Source organism: Melanerpes formicivorus, unplaced genomic scaffold, assembly GCF_026170545.1.
Source record: "Melanerpes formicivorus ecotype bairdi unplaced genomic scaffold, bMelFor1.0.p_v2 SCAF_13, whole genome shotgun sequence".
Classification (NCBI taxonomy): Eukaryota; Metazoa; Chordata; class Aves; order Piciformes; family Picidae; genus Melanerpes; species Melanerpes formicivorus.
In genome coordinates, this window is record NW_027142365.1 from 20,081,726 (window position 1) to 20,100,793 (window position 19,068).

General features: G+C 56.5%; 1 protein-coding gene across 6 annotated transcripts in view; it reads right to left on the reverse strand.

The window, feature by feature from the left end:
- ATP2C1 (ATPase secretory pathway Ca2+ transporting 1) overlaps positions 1-19,068 on the reverse strand; it is a 68,702-nt gene that overhangs the window by 12,625 nt on the left and 37,009 nt on the right. For all 6 annotated transcript variants that reach the window (XM_068146372.1, XM_068146377.1, XM_068146374.1 and 3 more), the window contains 10 exons: positions 16,553-16,628; positions 16,032-16,098; positions 13,937-14,061; positions 12,004-12,101; positions 10,689-10,784; positions 10,512-10,601; positions 9,008-9,112; positions 6,692-6,848; positions 3,972-4,142; positions 3,151-3,248 (listed from right to left, as the gene is read on the reverse strand). In XM_068146372.1, coding sequence (XP_068002473.1) covers positions 3,151-3,248; positions 3,972-4,142; positions 6,692-6,848; positions 9,008-9,112; positions 10,512-10,601; positions 10,689-10,784; positions 12,004-12,101; positions 13,937-14,061; positions 16,032-16,098; positions 16,553-16,628 — 1,083 coding nt within the window. The remainder of the gene's footprint in view (positions 1-3,150; positions 3,249-3,971; positions 4,143-6,691; positions 6,849-9,007; positions 9,113-10,511; positions 10,602-10,688; positions 10,785-12,003; positions 12,102-13,936; positions 14,062-16,031; positions 16,099-16,552; positions 16,629-19,068) is intronic.

Consider the following 19,068-nt stretch of genomic DNA (forward strand, 5'->3'; position numbering starts at 1 on the left):
ACCCCCTCAGAGGAGTCAGACTTCTCCCCTGAGACCCCCTCAGAGGAGTCAGACTTCTCCCCTGAGACCCCCTCAGAGGAGTCAGACTTCTCCCCTGAGACCCCCTCAGAGGAGTCAGACTTCTCCCCTGAGACCCCCTCAGAGGAGTCAGACTTCTCCCCTGAGAGCCCTCTGGGTGACTGTTCAGCTGACTTTAACTGAATGCCTCTCACCTAAGACAGGACTTGGCTCAGGCATGCACAGAGGCCACACCTTGAGTCCTGTGTCCAGTTCTGGGCCCCTCAGGTTAGGAAGAACATTGAGAGACTTGAAGGTGTCCAGAGAAGGGCAACAAGGCTGGGGAGGGGTCTGGAGCACAGCCCTGTGAGGAGAGGCTGAGGGAGCTGGGGTTGCTTAGCCTGGAGAAGAGGAGGCTCAGGGGAGACCTCATTGCCCTCTACAACTCCCTGAAGGGAGGTTGTAGCCAGGTGGGGGTTGGTCTCTTCTCCCAGGCAACCAGCAGCAGAACAAGAGGACACAGTCTCAAGCTGTGCCAGGGGAGGTTTAGGCTGGAGGTGAGGAGAAAGTTCTTCACTGAGAGAGTTGTTGGCCCTTGGGATGTGCTGCCCAGGGAGGTGGTGGAGTCCCCATCCCTGGAGGTGTTCAAGAGGGGATTGGATGTGGCACTTGGTGCCATGGTCTAGTCATGAGGTCTGTGGTGACAGGTTGGACTCGATGATCCTCGAGGTCTCTTCCAACCTTAGTGATACTGTGATATTGCAGTCACTGAAGGTGCACAGCCCTCACTCACACACCCAGTGTGCTGCCTGTGGCTGAGCTGGACTTCCTTCTCCCCAAGTGAACCAGAAATGACTCTCTGGGACACCCTTTCTATTTCTCAGTTTGCTTCTGTGAGTCCCCAAAGAAGACACAAGGCTGATGTGCACATTTAGTATAGAACAGAATTAACCAGGTGGGAAAAGACCTCAGAGATCACCAAGTCCAACTTGATCACCCAGCACCATCTGGTCAAATAACTCATGGCACAAAGCACCCCATCCAGGCTCTTCCTAAACACCTCCAGGGGTGGTGACTCCACCACCTCCCTGGGCAGCACATCCCAATGGGCAATCTCTCTCTCTCTGTAGAACTTCTTCCTCACCTCCAGTGTAAATCTCCCCTGGCACAGCCTGAGACTGTGTCCTCTTGTTCTGGTGCTGGCTGCCTGGGAGAAGAGACCAACCCCCACCTGGCTACAACCTCCCTGCAGGCAGTTGCAGAGAGCAAGAAGGTCTCCCCTGAGCCTCCTCTTCTCCAGGCTAAGCAACCCCAGCTCCCTCAGCCTCTCCTCACAGGGCTGTGCTCCAGACCCCTCCCCACCTTTGTTGCCCTTCTCTGGACTCCTTCCAGCAAGTCAACCTCCTTCCTAAACTGAGTGGCCCAGAACTGGACACAGGACTCAAGGTGTGGCCTAACCAGTGCAGTGTACAGGGGCAGAATGAGCTCCCTGCTCCTGCTGGCCACACTGTTCCTGATGCAGGCCAGGATGCCATTGGCCCTCTTGGCCACCTGGGCACACTGCTGGCTCATGTTTAGGCAGCTGTCAATCAGCACCCCCAGGTCCCTCTCTGCCTGGCTGCTCTCAGCCACTCTGACCCCAGCCTGCAGCACTGCCTGGGGTTGTTGTGGCCAATGTGCAGCACCTGGCACTTGGATGGTTGCAAAGCCTGGCCTCTGGCTTGCTCTCATCAGACTCAAGCATGCTGCAGTCCTTCACAGACAGAGCAGCATGAATCTAGCAACACAGCCAAGCCTGAGCCTGGGTTGCTCCTGATGCTGGCCTCACACTCAGAGCCTCACCAGCAGCCAGCACTTCTGCTCAGTAACTGAGAAGTATTCAGCAATAAGCTGATAATTAACCCTTTGAAACTTCTCCACCTGTCACCCCAGGTCCATCAAAACCCACTGAAGAGGCAGACAGCTCCCCTAAGGAGCTGCACAGGGAGGGTGTTGGGGTAAAGGCCTGCAGGGGGTGGGGGGAAACTCAACCCCTTGGGCAGACCTGACTCCCTAGGTGGGTGGCAGGGGGGCCCAGGTGGGCAGGGACACAGGAGAGGGGTCCCAGGCTCATGTTTACTGCACTGCCATTTCCTGTCTCCACCCCAGGTAAGGGAGGGTCACTGCCTGTGCTCCCTCTTGCCTCCCCCTTGCTGCCTGGGGGAGCTGTTTGCTGCTGCTGTGAGCTGGGGACCAGGCACTCAGCCCAGTGCCACCTGGTCTGGGCCTGCCACCTCCTGCTGGGGCCTGCATCCCAAGGGACCCAGTGCCACCCAGAGACTTGTGCCACCCAGCACCCCCAGGTCCCTCTCTGCCTGGCTGCTCTCAGCCACTCTGACCCCAGCCTGTAGCACTGCCTGGGGTTGTTGTGGCCAATGTGCAGAACCTGGCACTTGGATGTGTTCAATCTCCTGCCCTTGGACTCTGCCCATCTGTCCAGCCTGTCCAGGTCCCTCTGCAGAGCCTCTCTACCCTCCAGCAGATCAACTCCTGCCCCAGCTTGGTGTTGTCAGCAAATGTACTGATAACTGACTCAGCCCTCATCCAGATCATCAATGAAGATGTTAAAGAGCACAGGGCCCAGCACTGCTCCCTGGGGCACACCACTGGTGCCTGGCTGCCAGCTGGCTGTGGCACCATTCACCACCACTCTCTGGGCTCAGCCTCCAGCCAGTTCCTAACCCAGCTCAGAGAGCTGCTGTCCAAGCCAGGGGCTGACAGCTTGGCCAGGAGTTTGCTGTGGGGGATGGTGTCAAAGGCCTTGCTGGAGTCCAGGCAGACCACATCCACAGCCTGCCCCACATCCACCAGGCAGTCACCTGGGCATGGAAGGAGATCAGGTTGGTCAGGCAGGACCTGCCCTTCCTAAATCCATGCTGGCTGGGCCTGAGCCCTTGGCCATCCTGTGAGTGCTGTGTGATTGCACTCAGGATGACTGCTCCATGATCTTGCCTGGCACTGTGGTCAGGCTGAGAGAGTCTGGGCTGGGCACTAGAAGCCTCTGGCCATTCCCTGGGTCACCTGCTTGTGTCAGAACCAGGCTGCAGCTGAAGTTCTGCTTTAGCTTTCCCCAGAAAAAAGCATTTCTCAGGACAGAACTCTACCCAGACAGACCTTTGGTGTAATTTGGGAGAGCTGCTGAATATCCAGGTCATCTATTTCTTCTCCAGAGATGGCCTGGGAATTTTTGGAATACAATCCTAGTCGGCTGGCTGGGAACAGAGAAGAAAGAAGTCACTGTAAGAGATCACCCTCTGAACACCCTAACAGCACAGCTGCTTAGGCCTCTTGTTTTAAACCTGAAATGCTGCAGGAAATAGTAGGTGTGAAACACCTTAACTCCTTGCTGGCCCAGTGTGCTGCAGGAAGTAACAAGGACATGCTCCAGTGCCTGCTCTCATCAGGAGTTTGTTTCCCTGCATCATTTAGGTCTGCAGGGGTCAGGTTCTGTAGCAACACCACAGCTCAGTCACACAACAGAGAGCTGGCAGGGCTGGAAGGGACCTCAAGGCTCAGACACTTCCAACCCCCTGCAATGGGCAGGGACACCTCACACTACAGCCACATCCAGCCTGGCTGCAAACACCTCCAGGCAGGAGGCTTCCACCACCTCCCTGGGCAACTTGTGCCAGGCTCTCACCACCCTCATGGGGAACAACTTCTTCCTCACAGCCAATCTCAATCTCCCCACTTCTCTTTTCCTCTCCAAGAAATTCACAGTTCAAAGATACAGGGCAGAGAATGAAAACTGACCTGGGGAGGCACAGTAAGGAGCCCAAAGCAGCACTCCAGGCCAGGGGGCTGGGGCTGGGGCTTCTCCTTCCTCCTAACACCACTGTGCCACAGTGACCCCGGGCACGGAGCTCTCACCAGGCCACACTTCACAGCAATTAACTCAGCACAAGAGAGGAGCAAAGGCAGTGGGTTGTTCATACCAATGGCAACTGCAGTCTCCTGGGAATCCCCAGTGATCATCTTGATGGCAACTCCTGAGGTGATCAGGGTAGTAACAGCTTCCTTCACGCCGGTCCGTGGAGGGTCGATGATTCCCACCAGCCCCAGGAAGGTCAACTGCCCTAACTCAGGCCCAGCAGCCAAGGCCAGAACTTGGAGGAGACAAAGGGGGACAAAACCCTCCAGTTAAGATCTGAAATGAATGTTTCCATCAGCACTCACACCACCTGCTGGGAACTGGCAGCTCAGAATTGGGCAAGGCAGGGCAGCTGCCATGCTCTGTTTCCAGCCCTGGGGAGCAGTGGCTGTCACCTTGAGGACTCACAACAGCCTGCTCCTGCTCCAGGCTTCCTCTCATCTCCTCACCAAGCACATGCACCCCAGCCCTGCAAAGGGCCTGCTCTGCTGGCTCCCAGGTGAAGGTTACTCTCTCAGTGTGAGGAAGGAGAAGAGCAGCTGGCTTTGTGGCCTCTTTCATGCAGGAGGATGAGAGGCAGGATTGCTTTCGGCAGGTTCTGTTTCCTGCTCTCACTTTTTCCCTCTTCCAGAGGCAGCCTTCCTCCAGGCTGTGCCAAACATTGTCTGGGATGTCTCTTACAGCAGACCCTCCCCTCAAAGATGTTTAAGTCTCAGCAGGGTTGGAAGGGAAAAGCAAACTCCCGTTTTTCAACACTACCCTGCACGCAGGTTGAGGTTGGACTGAAGCAGAAACAAAGCCTGACTGAAAAACCCCACCACCAGGAGCCCACCCCTCCCGGCCCCAGGAAACCCCCTCTGGCACCAGGGGACCCCCCCCCACAGCACCAGGAGACACCCCCCGGCACCAGGGGACCCCCCACCTCCTGACCCCAGGAGATACCCCCTCCCTCAGCACCAGGGGACCCCCCCCCTCCCCAGCATCAGCAGACCCCCCCCACCCTGGCCCCAGGACCCCCCCCTCCCGGCACCAGCGGAGCCCCCCCCCCGGCACATGTTCTCAGTTCCACTCCTTTGCACCCCAGCCCTTTCCTGAGCCACACACTGCCCCTGCCTCCAGAGAACCCTGCAAGGGCTGCCCCACGGCCTAGAGGGCTCTCTGCAGAGGCCAAAGGCACCAACCATACAGCCCAGGCTGAGCTCACCCAGCCCAGCCAGCAACCAGCACCACCAAGGCCACCAAAGCCTGTCCCCAGGTGCCATGGCCACAGGCCCCTTGAACACCCCCAGGGATGGGGACTGCACCCCCTCCCTGGGCAGCCCCTGCCAGTCCCTGACCACCCTGGCAGCAAGGACATTCTTCCTCATCTCCACCCTAAGGCTGCCCTGGCACATTTCAGGCCATTTCCTCTCACCCCATCACTTGTTACCAGGGAGAAGAGACCAACCTCCACCTCACTGCAACCTCCTTTCAGGGAGCTGCAGAGGGCAAAGAGGTCTCCCCCCAGGCCCCCTCCGCACTGAACACCCCCAGCCCCCTCAGCTGCTCCTCCCCAGCCCTGTTCTCCAGACCCTTCCCCAGCTGTGTTGCCCTTCTCTGGGCCTGCTCCAGCCCCTCAGTGTCCTTGTGGCTCAACACTGAACCCAGTACTCAAGCCATGGCCTCACCAGTGGACAGGGGACAGTCACTTCCCTGGCCCTGCTGGCCAGAGCATTGCTGACCCAGGCCAGGATGCTGGTGGCCTCCTTGGCCAGCTGGGCACACACTGGCTCATCTCCAGCCAGGTGCAAGGCTTGCCCACAACCACCTCCTACCAATCTCCTTGTGAAAAGCACTGCCTGCCCAGCTCCTCCCCTTGCAGGCTAACTACCACAGCACCTGCAGCCAGCTGTGCCACCCTCACTCACAGAGGTGCTGGGGTAGTGCCAGGCTGTGCCCTGGCAGTTTCCCACACATCTTGAACAGAAAGTGGTGGCAGGTAAACAACTCAGCCCTGGGTGCAACAGGGAAAGCAATGATCAGCTCTGAACAAGCCCCCTGGAGAGACTGCTACCAAAGCAAGGTTTGACTAACCTCCTTGCTCTCTTGTTGCCTTCCTTGCTCCAGCAGATACTAACTTGGGCTCCTGCTGGCATCTGCTGGCCTGGGCTGTGTTCTTTGCTGTGGCTGAGGGTCTCAAACACCCCTCTGCTTTCCTCTCTCCTCTATGGTGTACAAGGGAAGGGGGCAGGGGGTGGGGAAGCTGCTGCTGTCTCCCCTGGTTTTGTCCAGGGGGGTTCTTGTGCTGTTCATAAGCTGTAGGTGTGGTAAACCCTGGATCTTCTGTACACATCCATTGCACTCCACGGCAGAGTGTAGTTCTGCTTGTCAATGCAGCTTCATTGGCCTCCAGCTGAGCTGCTCTGCCAATTTAATGGGGGGGGGGAGGGAATTTCAACCCACCACAGGTGCCAGGAGCCAAGGAAATAAAGCAATGAGCACATTCACACCTGATGGAAGTCCCCAGAGGCAATGTCTCTTGCAACACAGAAGCTCCTAGGTAGCTCTGGAGTGGCCAGGCATGGTCCCATGCAAGAGGTGACAGACCCCAGCAGTGCCTTTGTGCTTTACCCATGCACACAGGCCCTAGGCAACTGCACCTGCCTCTCCAAACCTTCACTTCCAAGGAGCACTGAACAACCCTGTGGCACTCCCTGAACATAGAAACCACTCCTGGGGGTTTTGCTTGGCCTCTAAAACAACCAGTGCCGTTTGATACAAGCTGAGAGACTGAAACAGCCTTACCCCTAAGTCCTGCAGAGCCCATTGATGCCTTCTCTTGCTGGTACTGCTCCCTCTGCTGCTGCACAAGAGGTAGGGTCTGCCCCTTACAGTTATAGGATGTACAGTACTTGATGACCTGTTCATAAGCACCTTTCATGAAGCACACTTCAGGCTTGTCCTGGAAGAAGAAAGCAATGTGGTGTGCAGGGCTTGTGTGAGAGCAGCTCACACACACAGCCCTGGCCTCAGCTGCTGCCCACACCCAGGCCCCTGCTGCCACCCTGCCAGCTGCACAGGATCACACAAGGTAAGGGACTGGAAGGACCCCCAGAGATCATCCAGCCCAAACCCCTGCCAGAGCAGCAGCACCCAGGGGAGGCCCCACAGGGGGACACATCCAGGTGGGCTTGGAAAGTCTGCAGAGCAGGAGACTCCACAACCTCTCTGGGCAGCCTGCTCCAGGCCTCCAGCAGCCTCACACCAAAGTTCCTCCTCATGTTGAGGTCAAACCCTCCACGTTCCAGTTTGTCTCCATTGTTCCTTATTACTGTGCACACTGAAAAGAGCTTGGCCCCCTCTCTGGACCCCCAGCCCTCAGCTATTGATAGACATTGATCAGGTCCCTCACAGCCTTCTCTTCTCCACACTAAGCAGCCAGACGGAACAGGGCTCTCAGCCTCTCTTCACAGGGGAGAGGCTCTGCACCAGCAGAGTGCAGCTTGGACTTCAGACTGGCACATGAGAGGCTTCCTGCTCTGCTTCCTGCTGCTGCTTGGCTTTGGCTGTTGGGAGTTTCTGCTGGGCTGGCTGCAGGCTGGGGCTGTGTTGTGGCTGCCTTCCACTGCTGCTTCTGCTTTGGCTGTTCTGGGATCTGCACAAGGGACTGTGGCTGGGGAAGGGCTCAGGATCTGCTCCTGGGATGGTGGCTGGGGAAGAGCTCAGGATCTGCTCATGGGATGGTGGCTGGGGAAGAGCTCAGGATCTGCTCATGGGATTGTGGCTGGGGAAGAGCTCAGGATCTGCACAAGGGACTGTGGCTGGGGAAAAGCTCAGGATCTGCACAAGGGACTGTGGCTGGGGAAGAGCTCAGGATCTGCTCATGGGACTGTGGCTGGGGAAGAGCTCAGGATCTGCTCCTGGGATGGTGGCTGGGGAACAGCTCAGGATCTGCTCATGGGATTGTGGCTGGGGAAGAGCTCAGGATCTGCTCATGGGATGGTGGCTGGGAAACAGCTCAGGATCTGCTCCTGGGATGGTGGCTGGGGAAGAGCTCAGGATCTGCTCATGGGACTGTGGCTGGGGAAGAGCTCAGGATCTGCTCCTGGGATGGTGGCTGGGGAACAGCTCAGGATCTGCTCATGGGATTGTGGCTGGGGAAGAGCTCAGGATCTGATCATGGGACTGTGGCTGGGGAACAGCTCAGGATCTGATCATGGGATGGTGGCTGGGGAAGAGCTCAGGATCTGCTCATGGGACTGTGGCTGGGGAAGAGCTCAGGATCTGCTCCTGGGATGGTGGCTGGGGAAGAGCTCAGGATCTGCACATGGGATGGTGGCTGGGGAAGAGCTCAGGATCTGATCATGGGACTGTGGCTGGGGAACAGCTCAGGATCTGATCATGGGATGGTGGCTGGGGAAGAGCTCAGGATCTGCACATGGGATGGTGGCTGGGGAAGGGCTGAGGATCTGCTCATGGGATGGTGGCTGGGGAAGAGCTCAGGATCTGCACATGGGATGGTGGCTGGGAAACAGCTCAGGATCTGCACATGGGATGGTGGCTGGGGAAGAGCTCAGGATCTGCACATGGGATGGTGGCTGGGGAAGAGCTCAGGATCTGCACATGGGATGGTGGCTGGGGAAGAGCTCAGGATCTGCTCATGGGATTATTTCCATTCAACTCCTTATCCCAAACCAGGGCTTTGAGTGTTCCTTTCCTTCCCTTCTGACCTGTGTGGGTTTCTACTGAGAGCAGGCCAGCTTCTAAACCTGAGCACCTGCTCCTTTGCCTGTGTCTATTCAGGTGTGTTCCAAAGTGGCCATGTGAAAAGTGCCAACCTAATAATCACACTCTCATCTCAGCAGACATCACACATTAGACAGGTCACAGTTGTATGCTGAAGGAGGTCATGCTGAGGAGAGAAATTAAACCTACAGAGAGATTTAAAGGTCTTAGCTCAAGCTCTGACCAGCTGCACAGCTGATGGAACACCAGCTGCATCCACATCCCCAGCCCTGTGCACCACCACCAGCCTGCCCTGCCCTGAAACATGAAGAGGTTAGGCAAGGCAGGCAGCAGCCTCCACAGCCAGTGCACAGGGGAGCAGTCACTGAAGCTTACCTGCTGTGTCCTGTGAACACATTTAACAGCCATCCATTTCTGCTCTGAGCTGAAGGGATACTCAGCCTTCCTTATGTAGTCCTCCTGGACTCCATCCAAACCCATCTGCAGAGAACAGCACTCTTGTCAGGCAGCTCCTGTCCAGCAGCTAAGCCATTTGTAGACTGCCAGAGCAGGAGCAGAGAATCCAGCACAGGTCACACAGGAACACATCCAGACAGGGCTGCAAAGGCTCCACAGAAGGAGACTCCACAACCTCTCTGGGCAGCCTGCTCCAGGCCTCTGGCACCCTCACAGTCAAGAAGTTCCTCTTCATGTTGAGGTAGAACCTCCTGTGCTGCAGTTTCCATCCATTGCTCCTTGGCCTATCCCAGGGCACAGTGAGCAGAGGCTGTGCCTGTCCCTTCCTTCCTGACCCCCAGCCCTCACCTATTGATAGACATTGATCAGATCCCTCTCAGCCTTCTCCTCTGCAGACTGAACAGCCCCAGGGCTCTCAGCCTCTCCTCCCCAGGCAGTGCTGCAGTCCCTGCAGCATCCTTGTAGCCCTCCCTTGGACTCTCTCCATCAGATCCCTGTCCCTCCTGAGCTGGGGAGCCCAGAACTGGATGCAATATTCCAGGTGAGGTCTCAGCAGGGCAGAGCAGAGGGGGAGGAGAACCTCCCTGGCTGTGCTGGCCACACTCCTCTGAATGCTCCCCAGGCCCCCATTGGCCTTCTTGGCCCCCAGGGCACATTGCTGTCCCATGCAGAACTTGTTGGATAGTCATGTGTGTGGCAGAGCCAAATTAAGAAGCTATTTACAATGTTATTAACTGCCTGCCTCACCTCTCTCTAGTCACAACATCATCCCAGTCAGCAGTCACTACTCAGGTCAAGGCCACTTTCACCTCCACAATGTTTTTCTCAAGAGCACTGCTCTAGTTTGCAGCATCACAGTACCACAGTACAGCAGAGCTTGGAAGGGACCTCCAGAGATCATCACCCCCCTACCAAAGCAGGATCACCACATTCCTGGTGAGGTCTCCCCAGAGCAGAGCAGAATTCCTTCTCTCCAGCTCTGGCCACACTGCTTTGGGTGCAGCCCAGGCTGCCCTTGGCCTCCTGTGCTGCAGTCTCACACTGCCTGCTCCTGCCCAGCTTCTCCCCCACCAGCACCCCCAAGCCCTTCTCCCCAGGGCTGCTTTCTATCACTCCTCCCCCAGTCTGTATTGACAGTGAGGATTCTGGCCCAGGTGCAGGACTCTGCCCTTGCTCTTGTTGAACCTTGTGAGGTTCAGCTGGGTTCACCTCTGCAGCCTGTCCAGGTCCCTCTGGATGCCATCCTGTCCCTCTGGCTCATCAGCTGCACCACTCAGCTTGGTGCCATCTGCACACTGCTGATGGTGCCTCCACCCCACTGTCTGTATCATGATAAAACTGTTAACCAGCACAGGTGCCACTCATCTTCCAGAGTGCCAAAGGCTCCTAGACAGCTGCCCTGAGCCCGGCAGCAGGCACACACCTTCATGGCCAGCGCGATCAGAGCCCCTTCCGTCGGCTTCCCCATCAGGGTGTTGTTCCTGATCAGAGCATCATTGCACACACAGCCAGCCTAGGAGGGGAGCAGGGCAGGAGAGAAGACAAAGTCAATGCCATGGAAAGCTCTTGTGCTGCCCAGCTCTCTGTGCCAGGGCCTTACCTCCACCACCTTGCTGATGGAAGGGTTGTTGTAACCGTGAATCACCTCCCCCTCCAGCAGCACCTCTCCAAACCTGTTGTAGCCCACTCCAGTAACCTGCAGGACAAACAGACAGAGGCAGCTTGCAGTGCAACAGGCCCCAGGGGCAGGCACTGGTTTCAACTCAGCTTTTTACTGCAAGCTCAGAGTGTTTTTGACAGGCCCTTCACAATGGGTTGGCTCAGTGTGAATGGATTCTCCCACTCAGCTTCCTACAGAGCAGGCAGGAGGCTGAGGAGTGCAAATGCTGAGGGCAGGTGAGGGATGAGAGACTCCTGGTAATGCACCAGTTTTATTCCTAGCACAGGTGAATGCAGTGCATGTCAGTCCCTTACCCCATTAAATGCAGTGCATGTTCTTCCCTTCCCCTGTTACAGACTCACAGAACACATCAGGCTGGGAGAGACCTCCAGGCTCAGCCAGGCCAACCTCCACCCAGCACTGCAGGCTCAGCACCAAACCATGGCCCTAAGCACCAGCTCCACACACTGCTTCAACACCTCCAGGGATGGGGACTCCAGCACTGCCCTGGCCACAACATTCCAAGGCCTCAGAACCCTTCCAGGCAAGAAAGATTTCCTAGCATCCAGTCTGAACCTCCCCTGGGGCAGCTTGCAACCATTGCCTCTGCTCCTGGCCCTTGACACCCAGGAGCAGAGGCTGTCCCCTCCTCACTGCAACCTCCCTGCAGGGAGCTGCAGAGAGCAAGGAGGTCTCCCTCAGCCTCCTCTTCTCCAGCCTCAACACCCCCAGCTCCCTCAGCCCCTCCTCTAGCCCAGGGGCTCCAGGCCCTTCTCCAGCCTGCCTGCCCTGCTCTGCACAGGCTCCAGCCCCTCAGTGGCCTTCCTGCAGGGAGGGCCCAGAGCTGAACACAGCACTCCAGCTGTGGCCTCCCCAGTGCTGAGCACAGGGGGATGATCCCCTCCCTGGCCCTGCTGCCCACCCTGCTTCTGACCCAGGCCAGGATGCCTTTGGCTTTCTTGGCCCCCTGGGCACTGCTGCCTCCTGCTCAGGGACTGCCACCCAACACCCCCAGGTCCCTCTCCCAGCTGCAGCTTTCCAGCCACACATCCCCAGCTCTGGAGCTCCCCATGGGGTTGTTGTGAGCCAGGTGCAGGACCTGCAATGCAGGGCATGCTCTTTCCCTGCCCTGTTACACAAGCTTGCTTTCTTCTCTTCCAAATGCATGCTCTAACTGCTCCTCTCCCTGCCTGTCTCACCGCTCCCCACCACCAAGGAAAAAGGAGACCTGTGCAGAGTCTCCCCCCACACCTACCTCAGCATGCTGCCCATCTGCAGTGACAATCTGGGTAACAGTCATCTCATTCTTGGTCAGAGTTCCAGTTTTGTCTGAACAGATGACATTGCAGCAACCTGAAACAATCAATTCACAGAAGGATTGAAGGCAAACCAAGCTCCAGCAATCCCTCAGCTGTGTTCTGAAAACCCAGAGGGAGGGGAAGGACAGACAGACAAGTTCCAGCTCTCCTGAACAGCTCTGTGAGGCTCTTCACAACTCTGAGCAATGAGCTACAAAATACAGGGCAAAGTCAAAATGCCCAATCCACAGCTGCTCAGCAGCCAGAGAATCAGAGAATTGTTTTGGTTGGAAAAGACCTCCCAGAGCAGCCAGCAACCCAGCCCCACCATGGCCACTCAACCACCTTCCCAGGAGCCATGGCCACAGGCTTCTTGAACCCCTCCAGCCATGGGGACTGCACCACCTCCCTGGGCAGCCCCTGCCAGGCCCTGACCACTCTGGCAGCAAAGAGAATTTTCCTCATCTCCAACCTAAGCCTCCCCTGGCACAACTCCAGGCCATTTCCTCTCCTATCACCTAAGACTAGGGAGCAGAGCCCAACCCTACCTCACTGCAGCCTCCTTTCAGGGAGCTGTAGAGAGCAATGAGGTCTCCCCTCAGCCCCCTCCACACTGAACACCCCCAGCTGCCTCAGCTGCTCCTCCCCAGCCTCATTGCCCTGCCCTGGACACTGCAGCAACTCAATGTCTCTCCTGTGGTGAGGGGTCCCAGAAGTGCTTCCATTCACCTCCTCTGCTTCATTTTGTTCTGCTGCACTCCAGCTGCCTTCCTGCCATCTCACTGGTGCCTGCTGCTGAGGAGGAGCAGCAAGGGCCTGCTTTGCAGCACTCCTCCTGCTTCATTACTAGTACAGCACCTGCCTAATGCCACCCACACTCCCTGCCACACAAATGTGACCTGCAACTAGACCTATGCATGTAGCAAGATGACAGAGAGGGGAGAGTTGTCTGTGCCCTCTGCCTCTGCAAGGGAGCTGCAGCATCATGACAGCAGGACTCCAACAAGCACCACAGCCCCTGGCAACACCAATGAGCCTCTGCCAGAGGCACTGCCAACAACATTTCCCTTCTTTGAATGCAGCCAGAGCCTGAAGTGCAGCTGAACAGTTTAGCTCAGCATTCCTGTTTCTATTGGCATGTCCTGTGTTTTATATCCCAGAATGACAGAACACATCCACCCAGCACTGCAGGCTCAGCACCAAACCATGGCCCTAAGCACCAGCTCCACACACTGCTTCAACACCTCCAGGGATGGGGACTCCAGCACTGCCCTGGCCACAACATTCCAAGGCCTCAGAACCCTTCCAGGCAAGAAAGATTTCCTAGCATCCAGCCTGAACCTCCCCTGGGGCAGCTTGCAACCATTGCCTCTGCTCCTGGCCCTTGACACCCAGGAGCAGAGGCTGTCCCCTCCTCACTGCAACCTCCCTGCAGGGAGCTGCAGAGAGCAAGGAGGTCTCCCTCAGCCTCCTCTTCTCCAGCCTCAACACCCCCAGCTCCCTCAGCCCCTCCTCTAGCCCAGGGGCTCCAGGCCCTTCTCCAGCCTGGCTGCCCTGCTCTGCACAGGCTCCAGCCCCTCAGTGTCCTTCCTGCAGGGAGGGCCCAGAGCTGAACACAGCACTCCAGCTGTGGCCTCCCCAGTGCTGAGCACAGGGGGATGATCCCCTCCCTGGCCCTGCTGCCCACCCTGCTTCTGACCCAGGCCAGGATGCCTTTGGCTTTCTTGCCCCCTGGGCACTGCTGCCTCCTGCTCAGGGACTGCCACCCAACACTCCCAGGTCCCTCTCCCAGCTGCAGCTCTCCAGCCACCCATCCCCAGCTCTGGGGCTCCCCATGTTGATCAATACTTGTGTTCACCTGTATCCAAACACCCCCCAGGGCACTCCTACCTAGAGTCTCCACAATTGGCAGCTTCTTCACAATTGCTCTTTTCTTCACCATCCTCATCACCCCCAGGGCCAGGGTCACTGTCACCACAATTGGGAGTCCTTCAGGGATTGCAGCCACAGCCAAGCTGGAATGGAAGTGAAGACAGCTCTGAGGGCATCCCACACCAGTACACTGCCACCATGCACTCCCCCCACAGCACTGCTGCTGCAGCTGCCTGGTCAGTGAGGTCAGAGGGGAGAAGCAGCAGCTGCCAGGTGATTCCAGCTGCACTCCAGGCATTGTAAGATGCACACTGCAGACAGCAGCACAGTGCACATCTTGGGCATTCCTACTCCTCCTTATGCCTACACAGGGAAATAAGGGAGGGAGGTGGAGAAACCCTTTGTACATCTGGTTTGCACTCATTAGCACTGTGCAAAGCAGCACTGTGCAAAGCAGCCCTGCCTCTGCAGCCAGCACTCAACAGCAGTGGGAACCACTCCTGTCACTTCCTCATCATCACATGGCAGCAAACCAAGTGTAAGGATGGCATGGAAGGTCACTAAAAGATGAGTAAAACCTCTGCTAACAGTGTTAAGGGCTTCACAGCAGCTCATCAGCCAGTGCTCAGTGTTAGCATAGAATGCTCTGGGTTGGAAGGGAGCTCCAGAATTCATCCAGCCCAAGCCCTCTGCACTCAGCAGGGACATCCTCCACTAGATCAGGTTGCCCACAGCCCTGTCCAGCCTCACCTTGAATACCTCCAGCCATGGAGCCTCAACCACCTCCCTGGGCAACCTGTGCCAGTGTTCCACCACCCTCATGGTAAAGAATGATTATCACAGTAACTCATTAAACAGTGCTCAGTGTTAATGATGCTACAATGAACTCACTACACAATGCTCAGAGGTGCAGTTCCTGGTGGGTTCTCTCTGTCTCCCCCCTCCCCACTCTGCAGAGAGTGACCCTGTCATTCAAAGACAGCTCTGCCTTGGGCACTCCTGGGTCCTGAGCAACTCAGCAGCTTCTCTCAGAGGGCAGAGTGAGAGCAGCTCCCTTCAGGGCTGTTCCCAGCAGACAACACCCTGCCATCAAGTTCCCCTAACACCCTAAAGGATGGAACAAACCAGAGACCAGAAGGCCTGCAGTCCCCTCAGCTCCCTCTGATGCCCTGCACAGCAGGCTGTGCAAGGATGCTGTGAGAGGCATCATTAACTTTCAGACAAATAGAATAGAATAGAATAGAATAGAATAGAATAGAATAGACCAGACCAGACCACACCAGACTGGAAAAGACCTTCAAGATCATCAAGTCCAACCTGTCATCCAACACCACCCAACCAACTAACCCATGGCACCAAGCACCCCATCAAGTCTCCTCCTGAACACCTCCAGTGATGGTGACTCCACCACCTCCCTGGGCAGCACATCCCAAAGGGCAATCACTCTCTCTGTGTAGAACTTCTTCCTAACCTCCAGCCTAAACCTCCCCTGGCACAGCCTGAGACTGTGTCCTCTTGTTCTGGTGCTGGGTGCCTGGGAGAAGAGACCAACCCCCACCTGGCTACAACCTCCCTTCAGGGAGTTGCAGAGAGCAAGAAGGTCTCCCCTGAGCCTCCTCTTCTCCAGGCTAAGCAACCCCAGCTCCCTCAGCCTCTCCTCACAGGGCTGTGCTCCAGACCCCTCCCCAGCCTTGTTGCCCTTCTCTGGACACCTTCCAGCAGCTCAACCTCCTTCCTAACCTGAGGGGCCCAGAGCTGGACACAGGACTCAAGGTGTGGCCTAACCAGTGCAGTGTACAGGGGCAGAATGACCTCCCTGCTCCTGCTGGCCACACTCTTCCTGATGCAGGCCAGGATGCCATTGGCCCTCCTGGCTGCCTGGGCACACTGCAGGCTCATGTTCAATTGCTGTCAAACACTACCCCCCAGACCCCTTTCTGCCTGGCTGCTCTCAGCCACTCTGACACTGCCTGGGGTTGTTGTGGCCAATGTGCAGCACCTGGCACTTGGATGTGTTCAGTCTCCTGCCCTTGGCCTCTGCCCATCTGTCCAGCCTGGCAAGGTCTCTCTGCAGTTGAGGTCTTGCTGCAGTGCTTCAACTCCAGACTCTTACCTCACACCAATTGTGAACATATCAAGGATGTGCTTGCCCTGCAGCCAGCCAACCAGCATAATAACACCTGGAAAGCAAACAGAGCTCAGGATAAACACAGAGCCAGCTCCTGCTGCAGCCTGAAGGCGTGCACACAGCCAACACAGCTGAGCTTGGGCTCAGCATGGCACTAACTGTAGACCACTTCCACTTCTTCCACTGCCAAAACATGATCCCACTTGGAGGGGGGGGGGCAAAAGTGAAGAGTGCTTCTGCCAGCCAAGCTGCCCAGCTGTCCCAGCAGCTCCAAAGGAAGCATTCAGAGGGCACAAGTGTGTGCAGAGGGAGCAAGGGGACACTCATGTGGAAAGCTGTGCCACCTGAGGAACCTTCAGGTGATCAGTGGCATGAACTTCAAGTGATCAACAAAGGAGGAGCCAGAGTATTTCATGAAGAGAACAATAACCCTCCTTCCTTCCCAAGCCTAGCTGGCAGCTCCAGTTGCACCACAGCTTGTCACTCTTGCACACAGCTGCTCTTACCTATGATCCCAAAGGAATACAGGGAAAGTTGCTTTCCCAGCAGATCCATGCTCTTCTGCAGAGGGGTCTTTGGAGCCTGGAGGAATGGAAGGCAGGCAGCAGTCAGCAAGTGCAGGCTAAAACCCATGACCTGTATCAGCCCTTACTTCACAGGAGCAATGGGAAGACCCTGTGTCATGGTTTAGAGCCAGACAGAAGCTCTTCTACCTCTGCCAGAAGGGGCAGAAGAGAATCACTCACCCACAGGATGGGAGAGGATGGGAAGTTTAGATGGAAAGGCCATCCACAACTGCACACAGCAGTACAAAGCAGCTCAAACACACAGAATCCACAGTCTGGGCTTAACACAGAGCCACATTAAGCCAAAGCTTCACCCAAACCTCCCTTGAAACCAGGCCAACCAACCCAGGCCTTCATGCCCCCTCCCTACCCTCCATACCACAGCACTGTGATGCAGCTAAGATTTGGCTTGGCAGCTCCAGGCCCCAGTTAAGCAGCCCCAGGCCCAACTGGCAGCTTTGCCAAGCCCAACACCAGGCCTCACTCCCCCACCAAGAGAGGTAAGAGCCTGGGAGTCCTTCCTGGGAGGACAGAGGGAGGGAAAAGGCAAGAAACTTGACTTTGCAGGCAGATTTCTAGGCATGCAGGACTTGTGGGGATGAAACACATCTTCCAGCCCACCTCCTGGGCACTCTGGCTCCTCTGGAGGGCTATGGCTTTGTGGTTCCTAAAGGCACCAGCAGCCTCACACTGGCACACCCTGTCAGACAAGGAGATGCAGCTGCCAGACCACATTGCTGCACTTGAGCTGCAGAGGCTCAAACACAGGAAAGGAGTTTTAGAAGCTAAATGCCACATGCTGGATGGAAGAGTGTCCCAGCACCTGCTGCCTCTCTCCCCCAGCCTCAGGTTAGCTTTCTGTGTCTGAAGAAGCAGAATGAGAGCAGCTCTGCAGTGTGTCACAGCAAAGTTGCCTTCTTCTTCAGAAGACTTCCATGAAATGGGGAGCCTGGGGAGGTCTCCAACACATCTAATCCAAGCAGTCTTACCAAAGCCCTTATTAACAACTGAATAAACAGCAGCAAGTCCAAAGCCACTGCACTCCTTCCACCACTGCACAGCCCTTGGCAGGCAGAATAAACCCACCTTGTCAAGGCAGAGGCACCAGAGCCCTGGCAGGTGCTTCAAAAGGAATCTCTTCATCCTCTCCAGAAAGCTCACTTTAGCCAAGCAGGAACCCAAGGAAATACTGAGGCACTCTTGTGCCAAAGAGAGAAGGCAGCAAAAGGAGATGGGGACACAGAGCAAAGGCTTTCACTTGGACCAAGTGCAAACAAGCCATGAAGTGTGGACTGTTGCAGAGGCTGCCAGTGAGTCTGGGGGGTTCCACATGTGGTGCAGGACACTGCAGGAGGGGTGGCCAAAACAACCCCAACCCCAAGGCACACTGGCACAGAACTGGAGCTCCAACAGAAACACTGTTTACAAACAGCCCACAACACAAAAGGTTTTCAGAGAAAGGGATACACAGAAGCACAGACTCAGCCAGGCTGGAGAGACCTCAGAGATCAGCAAGTCCAACCTGTCACCTAATGCCTAACACCTCCTGACAACTGAACCATGGCTCCAAGTGCCACAGCCAGTCCTTTTCTGAACACCTCCAGGGATGGGGACTCCACCACCTCCCTGGGCAGCACATTCCAACAGCTAACAACTCTCTCTGGGAAGAACTTTCTCCTCACCTCCAGCCTAAACCTCCCCTGGCACAGCTTGAGACTGTGTCCTCTTGTTCTGGTGCTGGGTGCCTGGGAGAAGAGACCAACCCCCACCTGGCTACAACCTCCCTTCAGGGAGTTGGAGAGAGCAATGAGGTCTCCCCTGAGTCTCCTCTTCTCCAGGCTAAGCAACCCCAGCTCCCTCAGCCTCTCCTCACAGGGCTGTGCTCCAGACCCCTCCCCAGCCTTCTCTGGACACCTTCAAGCATCCTAATACACACAATCAGAACCAGTTTAGGCCTAGTTTTCCAGCTGGGCTCACCAGCTCTCAACCAGACCAAGCCTCTTCCCCACACTAAGCCTCAGTAGGCCCAGAATAGGCCAACCTGTCCCCCCCCAGCACAGGCCCCCCAGGCCCCCATGGCACAGCAAGAAAAGAGTTTGCTGAGCAGGCTGCAGTCCCCCACAGCCCCAGAGGTGACAGCAGCTGGGAGAAGAGAGAGGTGACACAGAGCTGTGAGTCTGCTTATGCAGGGATGCAGGAGTAGGGATGCAGGATTATGGGATGCAATAGCAAATCTCAGTTTCCTGTGTCCTGCCTCTGGGATGTGCCATCCAGCCCCTTGGTACTCTCTGTATCCTGGAGGAATTTACCCCTCTGACAGGACACTCAGTCCTTAAGCCAGAACCCAGGGCCACTGCCAAATCATCTTTGATTCAACAGGTTCTGAAGGCAGTGGTGCACTCTGGAGGAGAAAGCTGCTGTCAGTGTGAGTCACTCCACCCTTCCAAACTATCAAA